Source organism: Schistocerca americana, chromosome 3 (assembly GCF_021461395.2).
Source record: "Schistocerca americana isolate TAMUIC-IGC-003095 chromosome 3, iqSchAmer2.1, whole genome shotgun sequence".
Taxonomy (NCBI): Eukaryota; Metazoa; Arthropoda; class Insecta; order Orthoptera; family Acrididae; genus Schistocerca; species Schistocerca americana.
The window spans coordinates 354899798-354916862 of NC_060121.1; the positions used below are offsets into that span (position 1 = coordinate 354899798).

At 38.1% G+C, this 17065-nt stretch overlaps 1 protein-coding gene across 1 annotated transcript in view; it reads right to left on the reverse strand.

The window, feature by feature from the left end:
• The window catches only part of LOC124607477, a 290949-nt gene that overhangs the window by 59942 nt on the left and 213942 nt on the right, over nt 1-17065 (reverse strand). Inside the window, exon 4 of the mRNA XM_047139833.1 lies at nt 2688-3037. Coding sequence (XP_046995789.1) covers nt 2688-3037 — 350 coding nt within the window. The remainder of the gene's footprint in view (nt 1-2687; nt 3038-17065) is intronic.

Here is a 17065-nt window from a genome sequence, read left to right on the forward strand (position 1 = left end):
AAGAATTTCTTACAACAGCCAACTGATGTTTATATTGTTAATAATATCAAATAAAATGTGATGTAAAATCCGATTTTTTTGCATCTTCATTGCTGTATTGTGATCTGTCTGAGTAATGAAGCACTCTCTATGTATGATGATGTGCGGCTAGAATAACTGGGGAATGATCTTTTGCACTCCAGTGAGGACATATTTACATGTTTGTTAAATGTTTGGTATTGATTTTTAAATCAAAACATATTTCAGAATTTTTGATAACTTTTCAGCCATGAGGACCATTTTATTTAGCATCTGTGGAAGGAACATTAACATAATGTACAAGGATTGTTCAATAAATAATGTCCCACAATTTTTTCTCAGACTGCATTCTTGCATACCAATTAACACTTCTTTTAAATGTACTATTTTAGTCCCTCTTACACTCTATGGCCCCTATGCATAGGAGCATGAATTCCCTGTTGGTGAAAGCTCTTGCCCGTGGCTGTAATATGTTTTATTGCATAAATTACTCTCTTATTACCTTCAAAATGTGTCCCACTTAGCGAATCCTTAAGTGGTCCAAGTGGATGGAAGTCCAAGAATGCCAGGTCTGGGATACAGAGTGGATGAGAGCAGTTAGGTCGAACCCAATTTGGTGATGTGACCCTGAGCACTGAGATTTGTGTGTGGATGTGTACTATCATGCCGATGGAAGATTTCTTTGGGATTCTTGTCAGACCAAACACATCATAAATGGTTCAAATGGCTCTGAGCACTATGCGACTTAACTTCTGAGGTCATCAGTCGCCTAGAACTAAGAACTAATTAAACCTAACTAACCTAAGGACATCACACACATCCATGCCCGAGGCAGGATTCGAACCTGCAACCACAGCGGTCGCTCGGTTCCAGACTGTAGCGCCTAGAGCCGCACAGCCACTCCGGCCGCCACATCATAAATGGTTCTTGAGTTTGTTCACAGCTTCACAGATGTCTCTGAATTAATGGTTCATCCTTTTGCCAACACATCCACGAGAATGATAGCACCACTATCCCAAAAGACTGTCATCATGACTTTGCAGCAGAGGAAGCTGCCCTGAATTTATTCACTTTTGGTGATTGTGGGTGGTGTCACTACAGTGCCTGTCTTTTTGTTTGTGACTCAAAGTGATGCACTCAGGTTTAACTAGCTATAATGATCCATGACACAAAGACCTCTCCATTGGCCTCAAAGTGCTTCAACAGTTAAGATGAAATGCTTTTTCTTTGAATCTCGTGGTCTGTTGTGAATATTTGTGCAGCCCATCTGTTGTGTGCATTTGTGCAGCCCATATTGAGTACACCTTTATATGTCTGAGAAACACAAGAGTCTCAATCACTACACACACATTTCTAATTCTCGCCAACAGCTGAGGAGTCAATTGTTGAGTTCTGATGTGCAGCTCTATACAAATAATGACATCCATGTGATTTACCATTTTGGGAGCAGTGGCTGTGATAGGGCGATCCAAATGAGGCTGATCACGGGGCTAAGTGCACTTCGTGACACTTAAATTCTCTTTACCCATTGCCCAACAGCACTTTCATCAACTGCATCATTTCTATTATTGCATTATCCTGCATAACCATTCATTTATGGATGTTCACCACAATTTTTTCTTTCACAACCAGGAATTCAATTGCAGTACATTGCCTGAAATGTGTTTCTTGTGAAGACATTATTTTGATGGTTCACTATGGCTTTGCTATCTGTTGGATTTGTTTGAAACTTTGCACACATGCACAAAGAAACATTAAATCTGAATCACATAAAACAACATTTTTTGATATACTAACAGCTGTAAGAAAAACAATTGGCACTTTATTTATTTAACTATCCTTTGTTATGTAGTTTTGTTTTTATGGCATTTTCTACAGCCTCAAAGATCTCCTCACTATTAATCTAAGGAACAAAAGGTATCTCTCTCTCTCTCTCCCTCTCTGCCTATCTGTTTATCTACATACCTACCTGTCTGTCTGTCTAAAGGTGGAATGGGTGATTTAATATGGGAATCTAAGCTCAGTATCAGTGTAATTAATTAAATAAGCAAAAGGCAATTTAAACAGAGAAAGAGATACTATTAATGAAATATATACTAGTAATTATTGTGGACTCAACTGGATCAGAGACCAGCGACAATAGCATTATCCTGCACAAGTACTCATTACTTTCTAAAGCAGTACAATACATAACCATTAATTTTCATATTTATAGATGTGTGTCTTTCTGTAGTATCTGCTTTGCTGTAGTAGTATTATTTTCTTATTAAGAAGAATATTATCACAAAGAATAGGGTTCATCTACATGCAACTAGATAGCCAAAAGTAGCATTTTCACAGTTTTTACTAGTCAAAGCATAGCACAACTACTTTAAAATGCTATGTCATTTGTTTGGCCCACAACTGCAATTAATAAACCTGTCTTATTTTGATGGAAAAAGCTGACTATTAAAAAAAAAACCCTGCTGTCTCTAATCCTCAGAACTCTTACATTTTGCTGTAGTCTACCAGAATTATATCCTCATTCATTGGCAGTAATTTATTTCACATTTTTACGACACCAGAGTTTCCTACTGATTCTAGTATCCCAGATATTTCACCATTGACTCTATTACTGGAAGCACCAATTTGTAGCATTTACAGATACATACAAAACAAAATTGTTATACCTGGTCAGGATCCAGCTGTGGGCATGAATCTCCACATTGTTCATACATGACAGCGGCACCATCTGGGTCACATACAAACTGCACTACAGGGGGTCGGGCATCCAGATGTCTTACAGTAGGTATAGTATTCAGAAGAGCATAAAAAATTGCCCCCAGTAATGCAGTGGCAGCCAGGAGAACTCGTATAGTCTGCCCTCGAGGTCCACCCAATCTATCAGCGAGTGGACAGGCAAGTAGTGGGCCTAGGAGAGCCACAAGAGCAGACACCACTGATACAACTCGTGATTCAAATAATGTCAGTCCAACTGCTTCCATATGCAGTGGCAAGAAGGGAAAGAGGCTTCCAAGTCCTGCAACAAATGTTTTTCATTTATGGATACAATCATCATTTACTAAATGTCTATATATAGAAGCGATTTTTAACTAAATCTCTTGGTGTATTTATTAAGGAATATTTCTAAAACTGTTAATTACATGTATGGTGGCAATGAAATTTTAGCTTCTGTGAACAAGAATACTAAGGTACAGTGATGTGTATTGCATGAGGTTAGTAAAATCTGTTTAAATTCTGGTGGTTGAGGTTTATACAGACCCAAGATCTGTCAGTTAGGGATGATTTACTGTTGAAATACAACCATTAATGATTAAGATTCTTGTCAGTACTCTGAGCTGGATTACACACATACAACTAGCATTTTATCTATCAGTGGTGAAGGACCATTTTGATTATGCTACGTCATATGATGACTTTAATCCTTTTAACCATTATGTTGCTTTCAACATGAAATACACGTGTCTGCAACAAATTTCATATTTTACTTTTTTTAGTTTTCATGATCAGTCATAAATGCACAGCACTTTACATTCACCTATTACAAAAATTTACTTACAAAACTTATTTTTTACTGAAGAAACAATTATTTCAAACTAAACAAAACAGTTGCTCCAGACAAGGATTTTTTTTTAAACTAACGAGTTAGAAAAGTAAATCCTTATGCTGTAATCAGAGTCCTAAATATCACTTAATATTTAATTTATCACGAAGTCACACCCGGCAAAATATATCACCAGTCAAGTTCTCTACTTTTAGATATAACAAACACCTTAAATTTTCAATTCCATGATTTTTGCCAGTATTATTAGTTACTTTCACCTATTCCAATATTTATAGATATGTCAAACTGACAAGTTTGGAAAATTTAGAGAGCTCTGAAGAAATAGACATCCTTTGTCTATCTGAGCACCATATAACTACAGAAGACAGAAATATAGAATCTGTAGTAAACAGCACACAGAAGTGTGTGCTTGTGAATTAGTACTGTAAAATACTACAATTTTAACTGTAACTTATATAGATACCAACTAGGAAATTCTGAAGTGTTTATGGAGCATGTGGATTCCTTACCATGCTCTATTTGATCTGGGTAGACAGAAAATCTTCTCACCAAGCCGATGGCAGGAGAACACACACATGCAAAGGTTAAGGAAATATGCAAGCTTTCAGAGCCAGTGACTCCGTTTTCTGGAAGTGGGCTGAAAAGAAACGAAGAAGGACAAAGAAAATGAAGAAAGGAATAGTTACTGAGGAGAAATGCTGAGACTGAAGAAATTAACATAAATTAAGGTGAGGTGGGTGGCAGAACCACGGACATGTTGTTATGCCAGTTCCCACCTGCAGAGTGCTGAGAATCGATGGTCTGGGGGAAGAATCCAGATGGTACATGCAGTGAAAAAGGCACCGAAGTCATGACTGTCTTGTTGTATAACATGCTCTGCAACAGGATTTTGTGTGTTGCCAGAGTACACATTCTAGCTACTGTCCATTCAACCTGACTGACTGATAACTCAGTGCTTGTCATACCGCTGTAAAAAGCTGAACAGTGTTTACGTAACAGTTGGTACACTACATGTGTCATTTCATAAGTGGCTCTCCCTTTGATAGTGTATGTTTTGCCACTTACAGGTTTGGTATAGATGGTGGTAGGAGGGTGCACAGGACAGAGGTAGCAGCCAAAGTGTAGGAAAATGGTTGCAGAAGCAGCATAGGATCAAAGGTATTGCAGTGACTGGACGAGAAGGGGAGGGGGGGAACAAAAAGCTGTTCTAGGTTGCTGTGAAAAATTTCTGACAGAATGGAGCTCATTTCTGAGCATTATTATCCTAACATCAATCCTGAAATGACGTCCATTCTGCCAGACATTTTGCCCAGGATAGTTTTTCATTTCCCCTTTCCCCTGTCCCCAGTATCCCGGTAAGAACCTATGCTTCCTCTGCACCCATTTCACGACACTATGGCTCCTACCCCTGTGACTGTCCCCACTGTAAGTCATGCCCTGTGCACCCTCCTTCCAACGCCTACACCAGACCTGTAATTGGCAGAAAATACACTATCAAAAGGAGAACCACTTGTGAAATGCTATGCCATGTGCCAGTTATTACGTAAACACTGTTCAGCCTTTCACAATAGCATGACTACAAGTTATCAGTCAGCATGAATGGATATAGACAGAAGGTGTACACTGGCAACACACAATACCCTGTTGCAGAGCATGTTCTACAATCTGACAGCCATTACTTCCATGTCTGTTTCACCATACATGCCATCTGTATTTTTCGCTCAGACACTAGATTCTCAGAACTCTGCAGATGGGAACTGTCCTTGGTTCCCGCCATCCACCTAGCCTTATTTCATATTAATTTCTTCAGTCTCGACATTTCTTCTCAGTAACTATTCCTGTCTTCACACTCTTTCAGTTTTCTATATCTTTTACTTTCTGACCAGTCTATTTTTCCCTGAACCCCCCCGCCCCTCCCGCCTATCACATACAATGCACTTAGCTTTCTGCTTTTATCAACTCTTGCAAGATGTTTTGTCAGTAATCTCTGTCTTGTTTTCAAATCTCATCCAGTGCAGTCAACAGCAATCAGTCTTTCTTTCTTGTCCCATCCAGTATGTCTTCCCCGACCTGTGGTTCTGAATGACTTTTCTGAACTCTTCCCAGTTCCTAAACCTCACCAGTACTTTTCTTTGTTACTCTTCATTTTCCTTCTGCCTGGAGATGGAGTCACTGGCTCCAAAAGCTTGCAAATTTCTTAACCTTTATATGTGTGTTTTCTTCAGCAGCTGCTTGGTGAGTAGATTTTCTGTCAGTCAAGTTACATTATAATACTATACTATCTGTCAGGCAATAGCAAACAGTTAATAATCTGTGACGGTTTCAATGTACATTTTCTAATGAATTCTGATAGGAGAAATGATCTGGAAACCTTATTTGGATCCGATAATTTGATCTCAGTAATTAAATTTCTGACAAGAGTGGATAAAGGCGTTAGGACTCTAGCTGATAATGTTTCCTTTGATGAAACTCAAAGCAAGAAAATAATAGTGTACCCAATAGCAAATGCCCTCTCTGATCATGATGATCAGTTAGGATAAATCAGAGGTAATGCCTTACATAATACAGAATGGTCCATTGATAGTGACCGGGCCAAATATCTCACAAAAAAGCATCAAACACAAAAACTACAAAGAACGAAACTCGTCTAGCTTGAAGGGGGAAACCAGATGGCGCTACGGTTGGCCCGCTAGATGGCGCTGCCATAGGTCAAACGGATATCAACTGTGTTTTTTTTTTAAATAGGAAACCCCATTTTTAATTACATATTCGTGTAATACATAAATAAATAGGAATGTTTTACTTGGACCACCTTTTTCACTTTGTGATGGGTGGTATCATGTAACATTCCGCCAGTGCGGATGGTATTTGCTTCATGAAACATTACCCATGTTAAAATGGACCGTTTACCAATTGTAGAAAAGGTCGATATCGTGTTGATGTATGGCTATTGTGATGAAAATGCCCAACGGGCGTGTGCTATGTATGCTGCTCGGTATACTGGACAACATCATCCAAGAGTCTAGAGTCTAGACTGTTCGCTGGATAGTTACGTTATTTAAGGAAACAGGAAGTGTTCAGCCACATATGAAACATCAACCACGACCTGCAACAAATGATGATGCCTAAGTAGGTGTTTTAGCTGCTGTCGCGGCTAATTCGCACATCAGTAGCAGACAAACTGCGCGAGAATTGGGAATCTCGAAAATGTTGGTGTTGAGAATGCTACGTCAACATCAATTGCACCCGTACCATATTTATATGCACCAGGAATTGTATGGCGATGACTTTGAACGTTGTGTACAGTTCTACCACTGGGCACAAGAGAAATTATGGGACGATGACAGATTTTTTGCACAACAGCAGTAACATAAACCGGCATAATACGCACTATTGGGCAACGGAAAATCCACCATGGCTGCAACAAGTGGAACATCAGCGACCCTGGCAGGTTAATGTAGGGTGCGGCATTATGGGAGGAAGGATAATTGGTCCCCATTTTATCGATGGCAATCTAAATAGTGCAATTTAAGCTGATTTCCTACGTAATGTTCTACCGATGTTGCTACAAGATGTTTCACTGTATGACAGAATGGCGATGTACTTCCAACATGATGGATGTCCAGCTCATAGCTCGCGTGCGGTTGAAGCGGTACTGAATAGTATATTTCATGACAGGGGGATTGATCGTCGAAGCACCATACCATGGCCCACACGTATCCTTTAACTTTCCCCACAGAAAGAAATCCAGGGACATCAGATCCGATGTCCCCGGATTTCTTTCTGTGGGGAAAGTTGAAGGATATTTGCTATCGTGATCCACCAACAATGCCTGACAACATGTGTCAGCGCATTGTCAATCCATGTGTGAACATTACGGAAGGCGAACTACTCGCTGTTGAGATGAATGTTGTTACACGTATTGCCAAATGCATTGGAGGAGGAGGAGGAGATTAGTGTTTAACGTCCCGTCGACAACGAGGTCATTAGAGACGGAGCGCAAGCTCGGGTGAGGGAAGGATGGGGAAGGAAATCGGCCGTGGCCTTTCAAAGGAACCATCCCGGCATTTGCCTGAAGCGATTTAGGGAAATCATGGAAAACCTAAATCAGGATGGCCGGAGACGGGATTGAACCGTCGTCCTCCCGAATGTGAGTCCAGTGTGCTAACCACTGCGCCACCTCGCTCGGTGTAAATGCATTGGGGTTACCACATTAATACAATAAATGCTCAAAATGATGTCCGTCAAATGCATTGAGGTTGACGGACATCATTTTGAGCATTTATTGCATTAATGTGGTATTTACAGGTAATCAAGCTGTAACAGCATGCATTCTCAGAAATGATAAGTTCACAATAGTACATGTATCACATTGGAACAACCAAAATAAAATGCTCAAACGTACCTACGTTCTGCATTTTAATTTAGAAAACCTACCTGTTACCAACTATTCGTCTAAAACTGTGAGCCATATGTTTGTGACTATTACAGCGCCATCTATCACAAAGTGAAAAAAGTGGTCCAACTAAAACATTCATATTTCTTTACGTGCTACACGAATATGTAGCTGTTGATATCCGTTTGACCTATGGCAGCGACATCTTGCAGGCCAACCATAGTGCCATCTGCTGTCCCCCTTCAAGCTAGACAAGTTTCGTTCTTTGTAGTTTTTTCGTTTGACGCTTATTTCGTGAGATATTTGCCCTGGTCACGACCAATGGACCAACCTGTAGATACTCCTCAGTGGAAATCAGAATACTTAATGATTCCAGGACAAATGTTTTAAGGAATAGTTTACAAGAGATGACTTGGGATAAAATTTATAAAAAACCAAATGCTAAAATAGAATTTAAACCTGTTCCATGATAAAGTGTTATCATTATTTGCAAACAACTTTCTGCACACTTATCGGAAAGGACATTAAACAGTTGCGTCAAACATTATGTATCACTAGCGCGATTTACGTATTTCATGAAGGAAGAAGAGAAATGTTCTCTGTTGGCAAGAACAAGTAGAGATCTTGCAGTAACTGCACACAACAAAAACTACTCAAAATTACTAAGAAAAGTTATAAAAAATCAAACAACATGCACATTATTTCAGAAATAAGTAATTCTGAGAACAGGTTTGTCTATAATGAATGCAGTGCAAAGAAACAGGACAAAAGGATAACATAATTATTCATTTAAACGAAAGGGCTATAAATGATTGGTCACAGATAGCAGGTACATCTGATAATTATTTCTTAAATGCAGTAGAAAATGTAGGGGCAAACAGTTTAACAGAAATATCAAAGCAGCATGTTGAAAAAGAGACTCATATAAAATTCAGTTATCTTGCCCACCTCTCATTCAAAAATTACACATTTGCTTAAAAGTAGAAGCTCATCTAGATATGATGGTGTTTCCAACTGAATGCTAAAGACTTGTTCTCACATTAAAAAGTACTGTCTCTTCTGAAATATGTAATTAATCACTAACTCAAGCCATTTTTCCGTAGACATTAAAGTATTCCATTCTATATGGAAGGTGGTAGGAGAGATGCCAATAACTATCAAACCATTTCACTACTGACATCATCTTCCAAAAATTTTGAGAAAGTGATTTATTCTAGAATAGTCTCCCACCTGAGAAATAATAATATCCTCAGTAAATTAAAGTTAGAATTTCAGAATAGTTGCTCAACTGAGAATGCCATTTAATGTTCCCACAACAAATTTTACAAGCATTAATTAACAAAATACTATGTGTTGATTTTTTTTCTGACTATCTAAGGCATTTGCCATGTGAATCAGAATGTTCACCTAGATAAACTGAGGTTTTATGGAACTGATGGTACAGCCAACCATACATAACCTTTCACTTACTTAATTATGGAGCACTTACCTACACAATATCTATTTCATTTAACCAGAAAATTTACTACTATTTTTTTGTGACTGTATGCTCCTCAGTTATTGTGCTGGACAGTTTTTTGTTGTGCCTCAAAATTTGCTTCAAGTGACTCAGGTACCTTTCCACAATGATATATTCGGTTATCAGTCTGCAAATGACATATATTTGATGTAATACTGTTTAGTATACCGTCTTGAGTCACCAACTACTTTCTTTGTACGTATATACAGAAAGCAGAATTAGTTCTTTTTGCGGATGCTACTAGTATTCTAATCCATGTAAACATACACAAAGCAACAGAAAATAGAATTCTTAAAACTATTATTGAGTGGTTTTCTGTACATGGTCTCACTCTTAATTTAAAAAAAGTTCTGCACATCTACAGGTAGTACACTAATAATAAGTGTTAACACATGGTGAGGAAATAACAACTAAGCTGGAAAGCTCAAAAATTTTAGGTGTCCATATTGACAAGAATTTAAACTGAAGAAAAGAGATTCAAGACAAGTAAAAACATAGCCGACAAACAAAAGCTGAATGAAGCGAAAATGAGTGTAAGGAGAGCAATGAGAGAACCGTTCAATGATTTTGAAAGTAAGACATCGTGAACCAACCTGAGTAAAAACGCTAAGAGATTTTGATTGTATGGAAAATCAGTAAGTGGGTCAAAATCATTTGTTCATTCTCTCAGAGACCACACCGGCACTGAAATGGAAGATAACAGAGAGAAGGCTGAAATACTGAATTTGGTCTTCCGACGTTATTCCACCGTGGAAGATTGTAACACTGTCCCTCCTTTCAATCATCATATGAACATCGAAATAGCACATATTGAGATCATCGATCGTGGAATTGAAAAGCAGCTGTGATTGTTTAGTATTGGAAAGGCGTCAGGACCAGATGAGATACCTATAAAGATTATGCGAAAGAACTTGCTCCCCTTCTAGCAGTAATTTATCATAGATTGCTTGAGCAACAAAAGGTACCTAACAACTGGAAAAAAGTGCAGGTCATTCCCATTTTGAAGAAAGGCCATAAGATAGATCCACACAATTATAGACCTATTTTGTTGACATCAATCTGTTGCAGAATTATGGAACATGTTTTATGCTCAAGAATTATGACGTTTTTGGAAAATGAGCATCTCCTCTATAAAAATCAACATGGATTTCACAAACAGATATCCTGTGAAGCTCAGATCACTCTGTTCCTCCATGAGATCCACAGCACAGTGGACAATGGCGTTCAGGTTGATGCTGTGTTCCTTGATTTGAGTAAGGCATTTGACACCGTCCCACATTGTCGCTTAATGAAAAAAATACGAGCTTCCGGAGTATCGGAGCAGACCCGCAATTGGATTCAACACTTTCTTGCAGATAGAACTTAACACGTCACTCTTAACAGAACAAAATTGACAGATGTAAAGGTAATATCCGGAGTACTACAGGGAAACATTACAGAGATGCTAAATAAACTCCACTGGTAGACGTTACAAGAGAGGCATTGTGCATCACAGAGAGATTTACTATTGAAATTTCAGTACAGCACTTTTCAGAAGGAGTTGGACAACAGATTACTTCCTCCCATATACATCTCACATATTGACCATGAGGAGAAAATTCGACAAATTAGAGCCAATACAGAGAGTTACCGACAATCATTCTTCCCACATACTATTTGCAAGTGGAACAGGGTTGCAGGGGTCAGAGAGTGGTACCGAAAGTACCACCATTAAGTGGCTCGCGAAGTATGATGTAGATGAACCTTAAGGTTGGAGAATACCTAATTCATATATACTGTGAGAATACAGATATTCTCACATTACCCAATAAGAATGTCATAGGTACAAAAATATTACTGTCTCAACAAAACAGCAAACGATGTCTCATGTTCTTAGTGGCAGTTGTCACAGCCAACTTCCTGTCTGATACGGAATGAAATTTCAAATATCAGCATTTTGCCTATCAACAAAAAGAATATGACAGTGGAACAGAGGAAGAGAGAGAGAGAGGGAAATGTGAAACATGGGAACAGGCACAATTGTAGGTGTAGGAAAGAGGGTAGTGTAGATTAAGGTCATGAGGATTGTTGGACTGAAGGATGTGTTGCAAGTACAATTCCCATCTAATTCACGGAAGTCAGTATGGGGAAGGGGAGAATTATATGAAAGTGGGCATGTAATCTAATTGCCACAATCCCTTTTTGCAACTCAGCCATAACTGAGCACTGTACCTGAATGGAACATTCCATTGTATATTCTGGCATGAAATCTTTGGTTAAGGTGAAATCCTTTTGGGAATTGATTATTAAAGAATTGTGAAAACATGTTTGACAAAAGATGTTGTTAAATGGAACAGCAGCATTCAGCTGAATAAGATGTGGGAACCTATCATTTCATTGAGTTGTTCACAAAGACATAGTCATATGTGTAATGCCACATTTATTTACAATTTTATTGACTGCCAAATTTTAACTCTGTGAATCATCATTCAGCAGAAGGTGTGCAGTCAAAAACAGTGGTACAAATGAATCTGTGTGGACCAACGTGGAAGACAATTTCATATAGGGCAGTCAAGCAGCTAAGACCTATGTACATGTACCAACATTTTGTATAAATGCAGGGCCTTGCAGTAGTACCTTCTGTCGTAAAATTCAGGAGAGGATGACTGCCTAGTTTATTTATTTATTTACATGTCAAGTTCCGTACACTTTCACCCCTATCACGCGATAACACAAAACAAGCTGCCCTTCTTTGCACTTTTTCGATGTCCTCTGCCAATCCTACCTGGTAAGGATCCCATACCGCGCAGCAATATTCAAGCAGAAGACGGACAAGTGTAATGTAGACTGACTCTTTAGTGGGTTTGTCGCATCTTCTAAGTGTTCTACCAACAAAGCACAGTCTTTGTTTTGCCTTCCTCACAATATTATCTATGTGGTCTTTCCAATTTAAGTTGTCGTAATTGCAATTCCTAGGTATTTAGTCAAATTGACAGCCCTTAGATTTGTGAGATTTATCGTATAAACAAAATATATCGGATTTCAACAATACAACATACGAATCAGCTTAATTTTTCACAGAAGGAGTAACCCATGAGGAAATTCTTCAGTTTTGATTTGAAAGCACATAGATTACTGTTAAGATTTTTGAATTCTTGTGGTAGCTTATTGCAAATGAATGCAGCAGTATACTGCATACCTTTCTGCACAAGAGTTAAGGAAGTCCGATCCAAATACAGGTATGATTTCTGCCGTGTAATAACTAAGTGAAAGCTGCTTATTCTTGGAATAAGCTGACATTGAACAGGGGTCGACAAGAGATTCGCAAACTTACACCACTTATTGCCAAAAATATCCTTTTAGAATGGAAAGTTACCCCAAAATATAATACCATACGACATAAGTGAATGAAAATAGGCAAAATAGACTAATTTTTGTGTCGAATGATCACTTACTTCAGATACCACTCGAACAGGATGTAGTTGTCAAACCGAAATATCAGAACAGAACGTTATCATTTAGCTGCAAGCCTCAAATACTCATTACACTGGAAGAACTCCAAAATACACTTCAGATCAGGTTTTAGTTTTAGAACACATCCTTGAGAGTATTCTCCTGCAAACTTCGTATTTTGACAAGTGTTCCACAATTCATATTTTCATTAATGTCATTTGCTGTTACCAATATCATTCTTTCCTAAGTAAAAGATGTCTGTCCAAAGCACAAATATAATACAAGGGCCAAAAAGCATTCCTGGCAGATTAAAACTGTGTGCTGCACCAACACTCAAACTCGAGACCTGTGACTTTAGCGGGCAAGTGCTCTAATTGACTGAGCTGAGCATGACTCACTAACTGACCTCATAACTTTACTTCCATCAGTAGTAACTCATCTCCTATCACCCATATATGGTTACACATGTATCAAAGAAACTGCCAGAGTATATTAAATGTGTTAATGATTATGCGGTGACGAAATAAAAAACTATGCTGACGGTGTTTCGTGTGCTGCAGTGCGGGCTGTGAACATCGCAAGATGCTGAAACATTGTAAGTATGTTCACTAATCGGTGTGCTCATGGAGTATACTGAAAAAAGTAACAGTTCTGCTTTCTGACTTAATGAAGGAATCAGTTGATGGGACACATTCTGAAACATCAAGGGATCACCAATTTAGTACTGGAGGGAAGTGTGGGGGTGAAAATTGTAAGAGGAGACCAAGAGATGAAAACAGTAAGCAGGTTCAAAAGGATGTCGCTTGCAGTAATTATTAGGAGATAAAGAGGCTTGCACAGGTTAGAGCAGTGTAGAGAACTGCATTATACCAGTCTTCAGACTGAAACCAGCATAAGCAGCAGCAGCAACACTGTGAGATCATGTAATGCTCCAGACTGATAAATACTGTGAAAGAAGTAAATAAAGTTCTTTCGATAATGTACTAACTTTCTTATTCTCCAAACAGACTTCAAAATGCTACCGCTAAGAGAACCAGAGATATGATCACTATCAATATTAGTTAGTTTCTAACACAAGTTCTTTTCTGTTTTGCGTTCTTTCTTAGATGTCCGTATAAGTGAAGTTCTTGTTTCTTCCTTATAGAGGTTTAGAAGTGGCTTCTCCAATAGACAAAGGGGAAACTCCAGGCCTAGAAGATATGACCCTCAACTCAGCAAGTTTAACAAAAAGAAGGGAAACTGGGTAAGGTACGTATTTGCATTCTATAATGAATTATAATGTGCAATAATTACTTCTAAACAGTAAATATGTACAGTGATAACTTAGTTTAGGTAACGTATTAGCATCCTTCATTTGTGTGTTCAGTATTTTGCTTACTGTTTTCAAGATCACATCTTTCACCTCTGAAAAATTAAGGAAAAAAGGCCTTTGGAGTATTCCTACAGCATTCAAAGCTTCTGTAGAAAGAAAACTTTTTCCTCATCAAAGCACTCATTTTTCCTGACATATCTTTGGATGTGTCAACACAATCTTCTCCGAAAACAAGCATGTTTTTGACAACCCCTACAAAGTCTTCAAATACGGTCACTAACATGCTTGTCTAATGAGAAACAAGTGTGGACCATACCTTGCTGAAACAGCCAACTCCAGTACAATTTTCTTCCCACTTATGCCTATTTAAGAACCTTTTTCTACACAACTCTTCAAGGTAATGTTGATTACACCAACCACACTCTTCTAGAGAATCTTTTGGCACACAAAATGATCTTGTGATAATATTTAAAAATGTGTACGATACCCTGAGCAAAGGGTGGTGGTATTGGCAAGTAAAGAAATGAATTTCACTTCTCTTATAGACGTGGAAGATCAGTTGGTCCCACGGTAGGAAAAACGACTAACTTCCAGGTATTTTATGGGGGTGAACATTGGGGACCTTGGCTATTGTTCACTTACTCAAATTCAACTGTACATATGAAAATATGGACAATTTGTGGGGCATTACAAATTCATGCCGTAAGACATGTAGGTGAGATATCAGTTGATTTATGAAGCCCACTGCAACTTTGGGGAGCTTCTTTTGCCAACCCTACAATAGGTACCCACACACTACCTCCACGCCCTATTTCCATCAAAAGTGATCATCAGCTGGATGTGGGTGATATTGGGTGTGTGGTTAAGACAGAGTCCTGGTGCTCACTGCCCGTTTCATCTACTACCTGTACCACTCTCAGCGAAGAGCATTACTGAATTTATGAGAAGCCACTATTGGAGGTTTTCCATAGGCTAATGCTACTGCAGATCACTTAAATTGTGTCCACCATGGCGGTCATCATAATACTGTGCTAAAAAGAACCAATGGCAACTTATAACACAAAGCTATATTTCCATATTTTCTTCCTATAAGTAGAACTCCCTCAAATATAACCTCGATTCTTCTTTGCCAACATTTTGTTCCATGTGAATGGTGAACCTATGTTGCAGTGTGTTTTGTTCAGATATCACAGGAATTTGCAGTGTGTTTTGCTCAGATATAACAGGAATTTCATCATTTCAGTTATTACTTTGGAGAAAAGTTAAGTGCCTTGCATCACTTCAAAACACTGTTTGACCACTCTCATACAATACAATACACGAAAGTGAATAAAAATAAATAGTTTTCAAAAATTTATTAAGAAAATACAACCTTCTATGAAACTTAGAAACAATTTACACATTAAACTCTACTACTAGAGAGACAGAACAAACAGTCTTATGATATACTACTAACAGTAAGTGAGGTTTTTTGTGATAAATATAGAATAACTTACTATTCAGGCTGATATATTCCTTGAGGTCAACACAAAATTAAGTTAAGCTATGAAAAATTAACTATAGATTAATCAGAGATGTCTGACTTAATGGCTGGAATCTCATTTTACATGACCATACACAGATACAAATGGCAGTCAGGATCTGGGTGCAGTTGGTAACATTAGTAGTACGCAAATGTGTGTTCTGTGGGCACAACAAAGCAATTCGCTTGTGCTGTGCTACTCAGTTATGAAATCACTTTGGACACGTATATTGTATGTGCGATGATGTTACGTGCCATTAATGTGGGCATGACAGTTCTGAATACATAAAGTATTCTTACAATATTTGTGAACTTAAATTAAAGTTGTGCATGCATGCCATTCTTCCTTCTTATACAAGCTGTAAGTATACAATAACTGACTGAAGAAGCTGAAAAGTTTGTAGAACTAGATTGAGAACTGGCAGTGTATCAGGTAAAGAATAATGTTTCTATTAACAAAGTAATACACAAACAAGTATTTTATAAATACAAGTAATACAAATAATTCATTTGCTAATAACCAAATATTCAGCAAAAATAACTGTCCAAAAGGCAAAAAATTCAGATGGAACACTGATATTCTCTATTCTCAACATAAATGCCACTAACACAAATAATAAGTAAAAATATTATGGAACAAAGGAGGAGGTAATGTGTGACAGCCAAAAATTCACAAGGCTGCCAACATATGCAACACAGTTATCATGGGAAGAAATACAGTTTTATTAAATGGGTATGTAATAGCTGCAACCCATTGATAATGTGAAACAAAAACCAGAGCACCAGTGGCAGTGCATGTAAAGATATGGATGAAATCCTCTTGTCATTCCATGTGCAACAGAAAATAGGAACAAGAAAACAATAACTTGTATATGCCAGACATTCATCACCAAGAACTGAAGATTACTGATGGACAGAAAAGGAACAGGCACCTGCAGGCTCACCCAAAAAAGCAGTGTTGCATGTGGTGATGTGTGCGCATGCAAAGAGACACCGGTATGCTGACATTATTTAATATTAGTTTTGCATCTGCATTATGTACATGAATGTAGGTTCCGGTGGGAGTTTGGTTGTGAATTGGTGAACCCAAGAAACATGAATAAGAAATCTTAGTCGTGGTGGTGTACTGATCTGCAGAGTAGCCAGACGTTTATGTTACATTCACAGTACACGGTCTGGTTTGAGCTGGCAAAAGAGCATTGAAGACTTCATTAAACCCTTCTCACATAACCAGCTCTAAAAAAAAGAAGCTATGTCTATGAAGAAGGAACCTTTACAGAAAAATCTGAGGTACTGAAAGA